This window comes from Gavialis gangeticus, unplaced genomic scaffold (genome assembly GCF_001723915.1).
Source record: "Gavialis gangeticus isolate Ggan-Ray unplaced genomic scaffold, GavGan_comp1, whole genome shotgun sequence".
In the NCBI taxonomy this organism is placed as follows: Eukaryota; Metazoa; Chordata; order Crocodylia; family Gavialidae; genus Gavialis; species Gavialis gangeticus.
In genome coordinates, this window is record NW_017729034.1 from 27030823 (window position 1) to 27047241 (window position 16419).

At 40.5% G+C, this 16419-nt stretch overlaps 1 protein-coding gene across 3 annotated transcripts in view; it reads left to right on the plus strand.

The window, feature by feature from the left end:
* KIF6 (kinesin family member 6) overlaps positions 1-8909 on the plus strand; it is a 518996-nt gene extending 510087 nt beyond the window's left edge. For 2 of the 3 annotated variants that reach the window (XM_019527227.1, XM_019527229.1), the window contains 2 exons: positions 2527-2633; positions 7596-7712. In XM_019527227.1, coding sequence (XP_019382772.1) covers positions 2527-2633; positions 7596-7612 — 124 coding nt within the window. In that variant the 3' untranslated portion in view covers positions 7613-7712. Of the gene's footprint in view, positions 1-2526; positions 2634-7595 lie in introns of all 3 variants that reach the window. The other variant, XM_019527228.1, reaches the window with a different exon arrangement.
* Positions 8910-16419: the final 7510 nt, after the last annotated feature.

A 16419-nucleotide genomic window follows, 5' to 3' on the forward strand; every position in this document is an offset into this window, starting at 1 on the left:
TCCCTCCTCTATAAACCTAAGACATGTGGGGTGCCTGTACATACCACAGGTTTTAATCCTCATTAAATTAAATAGGTGTATAAAATTTAAACTTGTTTGTTTTGGAGCATTGCATCTATGTTTACATGCACTAGGTTTATTCAAACTAATTAAGCTGGGTCCCTGGCTAGTGCCACAGGAGAGTGGGATAGTCAAGTGCTGCTTCCCCCCAGCCTGGAGCCCCCCCCCCGTGCCCTACCACACAACTGTGGAAGCAGGGAGCTGGCAAACCATGCAAGAGTTTAAAAAAAAGGGGGAAGCAATTCTAAAGCAAAAGCAATTGGAAGGGGTGAACTACAAAAAAGTCATAGTGCCATCTGATGGACAAAGGGACTCATTACATGTCTTCAGATGCCTTTGTGTTTGCATGCAATGAATCCATGGATGTGACACTTTAATTCCCAGCAAGCCAAACTAAACTATGTCTAAGGAGTTTTAGTTTGATGCACAGGAAATACTTTTAAAGCATCAGGAAATCCCTCTCATTCAAACAGACATGCAGTTGCAGTGCATGAAAGGGCAAAAATCATGGCATGTATATGAGCCCATGGTTCCATTTCCTACCACCACCCCCAATTGAGAAATATCAGAGGAGATTTTTATCAAGTTTTCTAAATAAAATCAATGTTGTGACACAGAAAAAGCATGAAAACATTTAGCACAAAATCTCAGTGTTTCAAAATTGTGTTTGCCTATCTGAAAAAAGAAGGAAAGAAAAAGTTTTAAAATTTGAAAGCCCTGCTTTTATGTACTTTTCTGTTTTCAATGCTCAAATTCAGTGGTACATACAGGAAACTTAATTTGTATGTACATTAGCTAAAATATGCTGCACTGAATATTAGTTTGAAGATAACTGCTTGATAGCTTAAGGCTGAACCTATGAGATGTTGAACAACAGTGGTTCCACATCATAGTGACAGTGTGTTGTCATCTGTTTCCTTAATTAAAAATATCTGACTATGCATGGAGGTCCCCAGTTTTTGCATAGTCCTTAATAAATGTCTCCATATTAAGCTATGTGAAGGACACATGAGAAAGTCTCCTATTATTTTCTGAAAATATTCTAGCTAATTAAGTGAAATAAAATGTTTCGTTGAATACATTTCTATGCAATTTCCATCTTCGTTCTAAATCTGCAGACCCCCAAGTTATCAACTAAAAATAATGGCACCACATAGACAAGCATATCAGATGTGTTTTACATCAGCTGAATTAAATTCTGCCATAACAGTTATTTAGGACCTGAAGGTATAACAAAAAAACAATCAGAAAACTATTTTAAAAAGTGAGATATATGTAAACAGAATTTCTCTATACTTCCCTTTCTCTGCTTTGATCATTATGATTTTTTTGACGATTGGTATGGTTATTACTATAAATTATTTGCACCAGCTATGTACTAACTTATCCATAAATAGGTAAGAAAACATAGAGCCAGGTCCCCAACTGATGTAAATTAAAGTGATATGCTACATCATTTTATACTAGCTGAGGATCTGACCAATGTGGCAATGGTCTATATATCAAAGAATGTATCATGTAAATTAATAGTTTGACTGCATAAGATTGTTGCGGCAAGCCACTGTTTACAAAACCCAGGACTTGTCCTGGTTGCAGTGGCTGCCAGCAAATGTAATGAACATAGAGTCCACCAGCTAGTTCTATCTGCATATTTATACTCAGTTGATTTCCAGTAGGCAAGTGTGCTGCAGATTTATCCAGTTCAAATAGTGGCATTTAATTTGGAGTAGAGTCACATCATACAGTCACACCCACCATTTCTTCTGTAATATATTTGTATAATCTACGTGCATTTCTATTTTTCATTAACTCTGCTTCAGCACTAAATATTTTTAACTCTTTGTCGGTGGTTTTTAATAGCTAAGCTACAGTTTGTCGAATGCACAGGAATACAGGCAGAGCTCGGAGATATTGCAGGTTCGGTTCCAGACCACCGCAATAAAGCAAATATCGCAATAAAGCGAGTCACACACATTTTTTGGTTTCCCAGTGCATATAAAAGTTATGTTTACACTATACTGTAGTCTATTAAGTATGCAATAGCATTATGTCTAAAAAAACAATGTACATACCTTAATTAAAAAATACTTTATTGCTAAAAAATGCTAACCATCATCTCAGCCTTCAGCGAGTCGTAATCTTTTTGCTGGTGGAGGGTCTTGCCTCAACTTGTAAAAAAAGCAATATCTGCGAAGCGCAATAAAGCGAAGCGCAATAAAACAAGGTATGCCTGTACATATTTATTTTAAAAATACAAAGATCAGGCAGTAAAGATACCAAAGGTTTAATTCTGCTCCAGGTTATGCTTGTTTCTGCTAACATACCCAAAGAACAAGGCCCCTAAATCAATCTTTTTTTTTAAGTTAAAAAAGAGAAGGAATTATGAAAAAAAAGAAGAAAAAGAAAACACACAAACAAATAGTCTGCTGACTCAACTGAATCTGTGAATATGCTTGCTTATTTCAGGATGCCTCAGAGTTCAAAATCATCTATCCCTCTCACTGGAGACAGCCAGGCAGATGCTGATATCATGGCTTTCTTTAAAGCCAGACAGAATCTCTTGCAGAAGAAAGGTAAACCCTAGGGCCACACCCCCACGAGCGGACATGTGGTTTGCAGCACCATAAACCATGCACTCCAGACATGCAAGCATTCTGCTAATTTGCAGCATGGCAGGGTTTTTTGACACTGGGAGATCCTGATATGAAAAAAACCTGTGCCACAAAAAAGCAGGGTGGCACACATGGCAGCCACCTGAAACCAGAGCCTGGCCAGCTAGACCCATGCTCCAGCTGCCAGCGAGGTTCTGCACACCTGGATTGCCACTGCTGGAGTCCTAGGAGGCCCCCAGGTAAGGCTGCTGAGGCCAGCTCAGATGCTGGCCTCAGCCTCTCCTACCAGACCTGGGGCAACTTGCCGCATGCCAGAGCATACATGCAGGAGCATTCCTTGGGGACAACTAGCAGAGGCACAAATATGTGCCGCTGCCATTTGTCCCTGGGGAACACATTTGTGGGGGTGCTCCGTAGTAGGCCAACTGAGCTTTCCTACATGGCACTGTAAAGCCTGAATGGTTTCAGCATCATTACTAATGCTAGTCCAGATTTACACTGATAATTGTTTCATCAACAAGTCCAACCATTAGAAATTTCTCTACTTGTATCCAATTTAATGCCTATATTCAACATCTCACTTTACACCTTGTATTATTATACTTTATGATCAGATGGAGGAATGTCTGAGGCAACTTTCTTAAAGTAAAAGATTATGTCATTTGTAATATGATTCTTTTATGGTTTCTCTTTGTTAAATAGAAGATGTTAATAGTATTGCTTACAGTGACCACATCTACACGAGACACTGGCTGCACAGTAGCACATTAATACTGTGTAGTAGTGTCACATGGCAAGAAGTGTGATGCAACACTACTGCACAGTAGTAACAAGTATACAAGTACTAAATGACTCATGTAGAGATGCACGTGGCCAGTGAATAACATTTCAATCTTCAGGTAGTGTTGTTAAACACAATGGGACTGTTTTTGGAGGAAGGCTAATCAAATAAGTAGTGCTGTCAGAATAAGGACATGAATGAAGTAAAATAAAATCAAGAAGATTCTCTTTTCTCTACTACAAATGCACTTTCTATTCTGTGAGGCTGGTAGATGCTGAGCTGTAGCAACAGGGTTTTGATTTTCTGTTTCATAATTAGATGAGGTGCTTTTAAAATCTTCAACATAACTTATATCCCTTTAAAAATATCTGGCCAGAAGCTCAGTGTCCCTGTCAGCACTGCCCTGTCAATTTAAATGTATCCCCAACAGTTGATACAAACTAAGGATCTATCTAAAGCTTATGGCATCCCTATGTCATTAAGTTTGCCTAACTGTCCCACTCTGTCTGGTCCTCCCATCAATAGATATTGTGTGATATCAAGGCTAATGTAAATCCTTTATTGGTATTTGTCATCAAATCAGGGTGAAAGCACTTATACATGGGCAGGGCCAGAGTAAGTAATTTAAATTGGCAGTAGGCAGAATCCACCAAACACACAAGGGTGGTTCCTGGGGGTGGCCTGGAATGTCATCATAATTCATCATAATAAAGAGAAAAGGATCTTGTTCTTTATAACAGTTTTTAGTGACGCAGCAAATTAGAGAATAGATGAAAGCAGTAGTGATTATTGAAGCAATAACTTTCCATCAGCACTCCAGTGCTGATAACTGCATTACTCCAGCAAGCTATCAGCACCTAGCAGATGGTGTCAGCATTATCACAGAGTGGTGCTTTAGTATCACTTGGCTTATCAGGCCACTGTCAGGTAAACATACAGCAGATGAAAAACCAGCCACCTTGCTCTCATACAAAGCAAACACTTTGGGTACTTAGGCTTTGAGGTCCCTTTTGTCTTAATTGAGTAAGGCTGCTGTCAAGCTTCTTCTGCAGACATAATTAAACTGAATTTGTAGGTGGTTTATCCAGGAGCCAGCCTACAGAAAAAGAAGTTAACACTGAAGGCAGAGGTCCTGGCTTCCAGAGGATCTAAGATTGATCCATTGTGTGAGATACTAAAAAGATTAACTCTAGATAACAAAAGCTCAACAACTTGCCATAAAACTGGCTCCCATGCCAATGAATCTCTTGCTCCCTTTTCTAACCTGCTTATTAGCCTGCAACCTATTTCCCAGCATTATGGATGGAGCTCACTAAAGGTTAGCTCTTACGCACACTACCAGCTATTAAGTCCCACTATATATGACAAAAATCTCTTCAAAACAGAGAATGGTCTGTGCATCTGAAACTGTGTAAAAGTTCAGATATAAAAAGGTGGGCCAGATTCTGCCCTCAGTGGATGGATATGAGAATTGTATCACCTGAACAACAGGATGGCTTATGACAGTCAGGAGAGAACAAATGATGTAGAATACAGGGAAATCATGTCTCCTCTGCTGGTGAGCATCACAAAGAAAAGATTGGAGCAAGCTATTGTCCATCATGTACAATAAAAAGATCCTCCTCTGGTCTCTCCTTCAAACACTAGGAGAGATACCTCTGTTCACCTCTCGCCCCGGTCAGGGAAGGATTTTACCCTGATACCAATCTGGCTAGCAGTCTCTCCAGTAAGTTGAAACTCAAAAAGGAATCCTACAGAAAGTGGAAACTTGGTCATATTACTAGGGAGGAATATAAGAGTACACCCTAGGATACTAAAGGAATTGGCTGAGGTAGTCTTAGAGCTGTTGGCTATCGTCTTTGACAACTCATAGAGGTGAGGTGAAGTCTCAGATGATTGGAAAAGGGCAAATATAGTGCCCATCTTCAAGACAGGGAAGAAGGGGGAATCCAGAGAATTGCAGACCAGTCAGCCTGACCTTGTGCCTAGAAAGATCACGGAGCAGGTCCCCAAGGAATATGTTGTGAAGTATCTAAATGAGAACAAGGTGATCAGGAATGGATTCACAAAGAGTAAGTTATGCCTGACCAACATGATTTCCTTCTATGCTAAAGCGACAGGCTCTGTGGATGATGGGAGAACAGTGGCTGTGATGTAACGTGGCTTTAGCAAGGCTTTTCACTCCATCTCCCACAACATTCTCATTAATGCAGTAATGAACTACAGACTAGATGAAAGTACTGTAAGGTGGATGCATGACTGGTTGGATCATCTTGCTCACTGAATAGTTATCAATCAATGTCTAGTTGGAAGAAGGTATCAAGCTGGGCTCCCTAAGGGTCTGTCCTGGATCTAGTATTGTTTAATTTCTTCATTAATGATATAGATAATTGGATTGAGTGCATACTTAGCAAATTTGCAGATGACACCAAGTTGGATGAAGTTGTAGACATTCAGGAGGGTAGGGCTATTTAGAAGGATTCAGAATGACTTAGATAAACCAGAGAAATGGTCCTAAATCAATCAGAGGAAATTCAACAAAAACAAGAGGAAAGTCCTGCACTTGGGATGGAATAATTGTATGCAAAAATACAGATTGGGGAATGATTGGCCGGGCTGCAGTACTGCAGCAAAGGACCTGGAGGCCAACCTTTTTTGGCAGACACGCCACAAATTAGCCCTGCACCCTCCCCCAGTGCCATTCCAATCCCTTTTCCTTACCTGATCTGCTGATCAGCTTTTTGCTTCCTGCCCTGTATTCCCTGCAGGATCTGATGCTCTGCTTTCTGCAGCCTGCCCTATTGGCAAATGTGCTGCCTCCCCAATCTGCCGCATGCCACACAGAGATGCTGCCCATGTCGCTTGTGGCATCCATGCTGCAGGTTGGCCACCCTGTTCTAACTGATCTATATTCAGAAGGGTACATTGCCTCCTCATGAATTAAGTAGTACAGGGATCCTGAAAGAAGCTGGGCTCCTGGCAAAGGAAAGGCAGAGCAGCTTTGCAGAGAAAGAAATATCAAGGGAGGGAGACCAGAGTAGGTAGAAAGAGGAAAAGGAGTAAGCTTAGTGGGTGCTTTGGGGAAGAGGCCTGCAGTAGTACTCATCCCTTATGTAGCACTTTTCTTCAGAAAATCTCAAAGATCTTAATTTTACAGATAGGCAAACTGAGTCCCAGGGCACTCAGGAAGGCAGTGGCAGAGCTAGGAATAGAAGGCAAGTCCCCTGAGTCCTGGTTCGGTGCTCTGTCTACCTGGCAATGCTGCCTTCCACAAAGTCCACATCTTTTTAGGCTTTTCCATTTGGGAAATATTTGAGCATTTGTCTATTACTGCACTTAACTGTCTACAGGGCTGTTGTACTTTATTCACAGAACTTTGTTTCCTTCATGGAAGAGCCCTTGAGGGGACTCCAGCAGAAAACATTGTCCCAGTAAAACAAAGCAAGGTTTGTTAGGCCTAGAAGATGATGTCAGCATACTTCCTGTTCCTTCCTATATTGATCCTGACCCTTTCAAACTGTTCCATATCAATAGTCCAGGACCGCACCAATGGCCCTACTTTGCATTAGCTGAGAAAAGAAGATAAAATGTGTGCAGAGGCCGATGGAGTGGAAAACAAGTTTTATAAATAGAAAAGGCATCAGCGTGGGAATGCACAACATCCTTAATGAAAATAATACAGTGGAAAAAGCCTTCTGCGGGGGTCTCCAGGGAGATTAGTTCATCATTCCCAGATCATTGCTATTCATATCTCTGAACTTTACAAATAGAGATTAGTTAAGGCAGGCACACATGCAGTCCATTACACTATTTGAATATCTCTCTGTTCATTCTACTGCTTGGGAGTAGCTCGCTGGGGTTTGCTAATGCTACTGTTACATGGAGACATGGTTCAATTAGTAAAGTAGTTTACAAAGGGCTGTTCTGCAATCATAAACCATCCTTAAATACTTCATTCTTTGGGTAGAGAAGTGAAAACTGTACCAGGAAAGAATGTAAATTTAATATTATCCTTAAAATCTTAGATTAAGGTATCTTCTTCATTTATAACTATTTTGTGTTTGCAGAGTAGCCAGTGGTTTAAAGTTAATAATAATGTCTTAAAGTACTGTCTTATTAAAAGTCTTTTTATCTCTTTTCAGGCTTGGGGATCAAGTAAAATTCATCTTAATGTCCAATATTTCTGCTTTAGAAATAGTCAAAAGACCTCCCTTCTGCCCCATTTTTGTATATTTAAGAACTGCTCAAAATTGAGTGCTTAGGACCTGCAACATAATTGACTGAATAACAAATGACTCATGGATGAAAACAAAATCCAACCCTGTAAGGAATGTTGTTGAATTTGTGCAGTCAACATCTTCAGCATGAGCAAAGTTCAAGCAAGACTGAAATGACTAAACTTTGTTTATTTGGAATTTGACAGTCATATTGTAAAGGTCATAATTACCTAAAAATCTGTATAACACTTTTCCATATCAGCAATAAGTGAACCATTTCTTTGTCGCCGATCTCTTTTCTTCATTTGATGAACTGTACAATGGAAACTTAAGGAAGAAGTCATGTGAAATTCAGCAGTTTTGTCTTCATGTGTTTGCCTGAGCCATTGCTGGTTTTGGTTCTGATAGGATCGAGAGTAGTTGTATACAAAAACAGTAAGTATTTGGTTTATAAAATGTAGGACCTTTGCTGATGCCAACAATGCATTATTGATTTTTGTTTTTTGAGAAAACGCAGTTTTTATGCCTCAAATTGTGAGATTGTGTTACAATATGAAAAATGATCTCTTTAGCATTGTGACATTTCAGAAATTAAAGGTTTCAGAAAAATGAGGTTTTCACTTAAATACATCAGATTAAATGTGACATTCCCCCAAATGTCCAGACTTGAACAAACAGCAGCGACATTTCACAGATTTACAGTGAAACTGAAATACTTTTTGCAAAATGCAAATTAAATATGAAAATGTAAATGCAGGTTCATGTGTTCTTGCAAATATTTTATATAGCTCTCTACACACTTTGTGTTATCTTCTTCACAACTCCCAGTCTCAGTTCAAGAGTGAGATTCAGGCAAGTAGAAATATTTAAAGTACACATCTAATTCTCCAAGATGTACATGAAATCACTCTATTTCATGATAGAGCTAAACTTGCACTGCTGAAATCTGAAGATGGTTGGTTATTCAGATACAAATACAGATAACCTGATTGCCAAGAGCCCTGTATTCTTAGAATGTTTTCCTCAATTTGTTGGAATTAAATTTTGTAGCAAATTGAAAGTTATGCCACAGCATTCGCGGGATTGGAAAATACTTGGAGCTAAAGGTTTTCACTAAACTGGCAATTAAAATGCAGTCAATAAGGTAGTTTTTAATTTTAAAAGTACTGAGTTTCTCTGTATTTCAGTTTACTCTAAAAATCACCCCAGGGTCAAAATAAATCAATACATTTTGCACAGGCTTTAGGAAGAATCAGATTAATTGAGGGCCTGATCTATTGTTATTATCTAAGATTATTTTCAATTAGGAAGAAAGGCACATGTGATAGAAAAGGCACAGTTCTCCCTCTTTTTTTTTGGCTGTTCTGAAGGTTTTGTTAACCCCTTTTTCTTTCTTTCAGCTTCTTTATTCCTGCTCTTCCCGTGATGGTTGCCTTACTAATACTTGTGTGCATACATTACATTTTGGCTGCTCACAGTGGGTGGGATTGCTACTCATTGTTGCTGGTTTCTGGGGAGTTTGTGGAAGGAAACTAATGCAGTGTAACAGCTGAAAACAAAGAGGAGAACCAGCATCCTGTGATCAACCAGCTTTCTGTAGTCCACAGCTTATGAACCACTATGCTAGAGAATCCATTCAGCAAGCTGTTTCTCTGCAGGGCCTCCCTTGCACAGAGACTGCCAGTCATGCTGAATTAATGTTCATACAACAATACTGAGTACAACAGAGCTACCAAACTGAGTTCACTTAAGACAGCAAGTTGAAATGAACCAGAATGCTGACAGTGAAGACCTGGACTGCTGTTCAGTTCAATGGCTCTCCTTTCTTTTTATCAGTAAAATCTTCATTTCACTTGGAAGTTGCTAGGAGAAAAGCATTAGGAAAATAGTCAATTTCTCCTGAGAGTTACTCATTTGACAACATCCTTCAGTAGGAAACTGAGAGATTGGTCCCTGCACAGAACTGATCTTGTGTGACTGTCATATAATGATTTCATACACATTATGCTCTCAGTTTGCCAGCTAATTATAGATATCGGAGACAGATCTATTAGTTTCCCAGATCCAAAATCTTGTGTTCCTAATTCTGATTTCATACCAGTTTTCATTAGTATGATTCCCAATGATTTAAACCAAGGTAATCTGGATTTACAGAATGATCTACAGTCCGGATCAGGCCAATATGTGCAAGATAAGTGTGACTGAGATATAAATAGTAATAAAAAACTACATAAATAGAGATGAATGATGAAAACTGCCCTGGCAACCCTTTAGATACTTCCCCAATGTAGCTATTTTGGAGACACAAAGTTAAACATCTTTTTTGAATATTTGTCCAAAATTACTTGTCCACCATTTTTTCAAGATTCCTCCCTTCCCTGAAGACTGTTACTTAAGAAACTATCAGTTTCTATAACAGTTTGGTTGATCATACCGTAATAATGCAACCTGTCCTGATAACTCTTGCACAAATAATATACAGTCTCATTGGAAAGGCCCAGTGTTTACCAAGCGGAAGGAACAGTCAGTAGCATAGGTTTACATTTGGATTTGTGCCTGCCTAGTCACCTGTAAAGCAGTTTTCCTAAGTAAAGAGGTTCTCACAGATGACTGAGTACTGTCTATTGACCGTGATATCTAACCAGTGGCTGTGTAAACTTGTAGATATGGTAAATACTATTTATCATCCCTAAGCAGAGTAAATCCAAAGACCTTGTTTGCAGAGGCATTTTGGGGCAGTTGCAGTACAGTGCTGGATGTCACACAGATGTTCCCCAGGAAGAACTCATGCCAAACACCATGGGCCACATCATCCTCTGCCACAGTAAAATCCAGACACCTCCTACTCTTGTGTCCCCTTCCCATTTGACTATAAAGGAGCTTCTTTCTGAGCTCCACTTTAATGTCACCATTTCCAGAAAGCCAAAGTGTGCTCACACACTGGTGGTAAGGCCCAAAGGACCTGCTTCTATTTATGCTAAATCCCCAGTGATCTGTATAGAGGCCACATCATCCATGTGAATTGTTGCACTCAGTAACTGGCCCCTCATCACCCCTTCTTCCACAGCTTCCTGACCACAACTGAAATTCATACACATGGTATCACTAGCATGTACAGTAGAACCTGTATACTTCGCACACTTCGGTACCTTACCCACCCTGTGAAGATGAGGGTTTATGAACTAACCAGGGGATATGCAGCGGCAACAAACAGCTGTGCGGTACCAGTGAGGTCCGCCAGCTGTTTGCTGCAGCTTTGGTTGCAAAGGGCACTGTTTCTCCAATCAGCTGCTCAGGACCACTAATGAGCTCCAGCTGAGAGGAGAAGCTGCACATTTTGAAGTAAAAGCTGCAGCTGAACAGCTTATCCTTCACCAGGCAACCCACTGTAAATTAAATCGGTTATGAGCCACTTAGATACGAATGGTCCAGGTTCTGCTGTATTGTAGTATTCTCCCAGTGAGTTTTCATTAGTCTGATCATGTTTAACTGATCATAGTATATATAGGTTTAATGTCAGTAATATAAACACACAGCATTTCAGCAGGATAAAGGGTTAAGCACTCATAAAAGCTAAATGTACTAACTGCTCAGCTAGAGAATATGGATGTCGACAAAATGAGATTCTCAGCCTGACAGGTTGTCTGGGTATGTTTTATGTCCCTCTATAGCATATCATTTATCTTTTCAGAGTTCATTTATTTTAATAACTACAAAAATCTCATTTCTATTCTAAGATTTTTTTTAAATAAGCATTTTTATTCTTTAAATTATGTTTAAAAATCTTTTTTCCAATTTTTCTATCCCACATCTAATATTTTCTATGAAATCTCACTGAAGTGGTAAATAATGTGATTTAGGGAATTATAATACCAGTGACTTGATCTGATACCAGCACAAGAAAACTAAGAATTCTTAATGCTACCCCTGCTTTCTTTTGTCCTCAGAGATAACAGCACTTGAGATGGTCATGTTTTTCAGTATCTGATATCATGTTTTTTCAATATCTGAGGCTCTTCGTTACACACAAATGCCAAACTAGTCATGCTTACATTTAGGACTGTCTATTGACCTGCATAAATTGAGTCTACTTTGTGGCTGTAAGAAGTTAGCTCTTCAAAAGATTGAAGCAACCAGATCCAGTGTTCAAAGACAGAACAACAATAGGATTCAAGGAATTGTTCACAGAAATTATGAAAGAAAAATATAATCAAAATCTTGTGGCTTCTTTTATCCATTCTCCTGGAAAAGACAAAAAGCCCAATGCACCTGTTACATACATGTATAAATCAGTATTTCAAACTGTATTGTCCAAATCTGGAGCAAATAACATCAAAATCAAGACCAGAAAGTTGCTAGAGAACAGAAATACAGTATGTTACTTTGCTCAGAAAATTAGGGTTTAAAACTAACTCCAGTAAACAAGGGGGAAATGACACAATTCAGCAATTAGCTGTGTACAGTTGTCCTGGCCAGGAGCAAACTTGTACTGAACCTCTGAATACTCACTTTCAGATTTGTCTTCTGCCCCTATTCAGAAAAGTTTACTCTAGAAAGTTAGCCATGAACTGTCATATCAGAACGGTGAACTGGACAGGGTCAGCCAATGTATCTCTCAGCTATACCTCATTATCATTTTAAGCCTAATCTTACTTCTGCACCACATAGACTTATGTGATCTTCCATATTTCATTACCGTATTGTTTTTTTTAATTAGAAATACTGGATCAGGATATTTAGGTTATAGGTAATTGTATTTACCTTTCAGAAACCAATTAAACATCAAGTTAAGCTTCCTCAGTTACTTTTAGGCTTGACATTTATTTTTTATTTCTTGTATAGTTTGAAAACCAGTATTCTGTGTGTAGGACTTGGCATTTTGAAAGCAATGCCAGAAATGGGTTTAACAATTTTTTGAAATATTGGGCTTTTCCTTATATTATGCTTATTTCCTTAGCATAGTATATTTAATTTGATGTACCAGCTGGGTCACAAACCTGGAATCATATTGGTATCTGAGTTTTCCAGAAGATCTCAGATGGCAACACTTGGGGTGAATAATCTATCACATCAGAATGGAATGATGGATATATTATCATAGGCCTAAAGATGAGACAAGAAGGTGCCATTCAGATCCAGATCCAGGTTACATTTGGGCAAGAATTCAGTGCTCAGATTTGAAACTGAATCTATGCTAGAGTTCATATTTAGATAGACAACACCTTGTTACTCTGAGTGTGTACAGTACCTAGCCCTGTGAGCTCCTCGTACGTGACTGGAACCTCTGAGTTCTACAACAACAAAGACAGCAACAATAATGAGAAGAAGAGGAAGTCCCAGTCAAGTCAAAAAGCCCTGGGCAAAAAGGTGAGGATGTTCCTTACAAGTCATTGCATGCATCATCCAGACAGCTCTATTAAGAAGCTACATATACCTTCTAAGGTTGCATCCAGGCGATCACGGCCATGCGGTATGTGGTGCTGCAGACATTCAAGTATTCTCCACGCTGCAAGGTGGGGAGGGAGTTGACCCCTGGATATCCAGGGGTCAAAAAACCTGCAAAAAAAAGTGTAGCAGCGCACTTTGGCTGCCAGCCAGGCTCTGTGCAGCAGGATCACCGCTACTGCAGCCCCAGGAGGCCCCCAGGACCACAGGTAAGGTTGCTGGGGCCAGCCCAGTACTAGCCCCAGCCTCCCCTACCCGCCTCGGGGTAACTTGCTGCATGCCAAAGGGTGCATAAACAGGTGTTCCCCGGGGACAACTAGCAACAGCACAAGGTGCGGCACTGCTAGTTGTCCCCTAGGAGCCAAATGTCCAAGCTCATGGACGTGGCGTAAGAGTTGCAGAAGAGGCCAAATGATAATTTATGAGAATTTTTCAATCATCAGGGGAAGGAAATACCTGAAGAAATACTTTTTTAAAGGAAAGGCTTAATGTTGCACTGGGCAGTTGCTAGGGCTGATCAAGGTGTCATGCCCCTAACGCTGGCAGGAGAAGAGTCAGAAGCATGCAAGAGGTCAGCTCAGAAAACAGATGGAGGAGTGGCAACAGAAGACATTGCATGGCAATTTAACTTAACATGATCTCCACAACCAAATTGATCATCAGTACTTAACTGCTTGGTTGAGATGCAAAGCTCTTCAGTGAAAGGGAGCATACCCCTCAGACCCAGCGCCACCTGCTTCAGCTGCTGTGGCGCCTCCTCAGGCCATGCCAGCTGCGCACTCAGCCCCACATCAGGGCTCAGTCAGGTCCTGCATAGCCCCAGCACCATGGGCAGGATGTAGAAAGACTCAGCGTGCCCAGTGGAGGCCACCCTGCTGGGACCAGCCCCCCCTACCCCCATGGCGAGCTGGGGGGGGCCTGGCTTGGCAGCATGGAGGAACCTTCCAGGCCGGGGCCACAGGGCATTAGCACAGCAGGAAGCACAGGGAGCTCATCACCCTGCCTGGGCCGCACTGCTGTGGGGGGGCCAGGCAGACCCACCATGGGCTGCGAGTCTTGCTGCTGTGGTGGGAAGGCTCTGCCTGACCCCAGGTAGTGGCCATCATAGACATTTTCTGCTACTCTGCCCTCTGTCCTCTATTGATACCAAACCTAATGCCTTTATGCTCTCTATTTTTCTCTTCAAGAGACAAATAGAGGACATAAAGGGGTCGGGTTTTGTATCAATAGAGAACAGAGGACAACCGGACTGTCCTCTATAATGGCCACCTACCCCAGTGGAGGGGCCCAGCACTTCCCTCCGTCCCCATGGCAGTGGGATCTGGGTACAGGAGAGGTCTGCAGCCCCAGTTCCATCCTCAGCCTAGCCCCAACACCTGCCTGGGGGGCAGAGGGGAAGCCACAGCTGGGCAGCACCCCCTAGTGGCTCGCCCACACCCACCGCCCCCCACCCACAGTTCCCCATCAGCAGCCTGGGGCCCGCATAGCACCAAGTATATGGTGAAGACATAAAGGGCCAAAGCCATTCCTGCCAGAGGTCACTAAACAGTAAGTGGTAAATGGTATAAACATAATTGTTGTTTAACCATTTACATCCCTACATCCTTGACCTCAATTGTAAGGAAAAAATTTAAATTGAAGAGTTTTTTTAGTTGCTGCTCTACAGCTCCTGTTTTATGTTGCTTACCCCTCAAATACCTCACTAGAATTGTAGTCCCCCCACATAGGAGACAATGACAATGGTAGGAACAAAGTCACCATTACCTTTCACATTTTTTCTTACAGTTTCAGAATACACTGTTCTGTTCACTTGCATGAAACTGTGTATGTTTGTGAAAATACCTTTGTTAAATAAGTGTTCATGGTTTTGTCCTTGCACTTATCTCCAAGCCTATTCAACTGGAAAGTGCCTTATCCCCAACTGTGTATTTACGCTGCATTTTCTTTTGTGTAGACACAATTGATTTTTTATTTTTGACTCTTTCTACTGAAACACCGCTTATTAGGTCAGGCAGAGGATATATCTTATCACATATTCCATGTGTCTTTTCAGGTTCATCCCAGCTGCTTGGTGTATTTTATTTTCCATTAATTGATTTTTGGTGACTATGCTTTTGAAATGTGTTTTTAAGTAATAGTTTATTTCTGCCATTAAAGATAATAATGGCTTATATCAAAGATGATTAAAAATCACTGCATTTCCAATGTGTACGTGATGCACCTCATTTTAGCTATGGGCCTATCAAGAACAGAGGATGAAGAAAGCTCATCAAATTTGGAGGTTCAGTTTATACAAGCCCAAGAAAAGTACCCCAATTTTTTAGATCTTTTAGATATTTTATTTTTTATGCACCCATCTTTCTACATTGAAATCTACCAGCCTAACTGATGTTTGTTTTCCCCCAGGACACAAGGATTTAGGCTTCAAAATGTGAGAACTACACTCTGTTGTTGAAAAGAATAGAAGACCAATGAGAGTTCTGGGAAAGGGAAAGTCCTCTGAATGTTTTCTTTCCTGAGAAAATGTGTAGACTAGATTAGTTGAATCACTCGTTTATTAATTCATCTATTGATGTAACTAGTTACCTAGTACCTTTAATTATGGTAGCATGATTAGTTATACAAATTTGACATAGTTCATCAACAGGTAAGCAAAATAGATGTGTTTGCATTCATCCCAGAAAGTTAATAGATTTACACTCCTTTTCACCTACTAAGAGAAATGGGTCCCAAAGATTATGGCACCACAAATTTACACATCAGACATTAAGCATTAAGACTTATATTGTGAAAGCAAGCTGCAATTACTCATACAACCTGTCCCAGCCCAAGTTATACATAAAATCCCCACAGTCCACAACAAATAGATAATGCCTTTCCCCTGTGAAATTCAGAGACAAAATGCTTCACTGCTGGCCACTGGAAATATTGTTTTCTGTGATAAGCAAACCGGTAGCTCAGTTTCTTCTGATCCATTTGTATCTAATTTTTATCTACTTGTTTGGCACTATCAATCTCCTCTCTTTCTCCCTCTCCCCACCTCCCTTCTGCCTTTTGTATTCAACATTTCTCTCTTTTTTATATACTGCCTTATGCACATCCTTTCACAGCATCTGATGAAGTGAGCTTCAGCCCATGAAAGCTTGTTCTGTATATACATAAACATACACATTTACTTTGGTTAGTCTATAAGTAGGGACCACTGAAATTTGCACTGTAAGTGTGCTGTGTGGCAGCTCCTTTAATCTTGCAGTTTTTCCCATGTGCCCGTCCCACTGCTGATTGGTGGAAGGGACTCCATTGG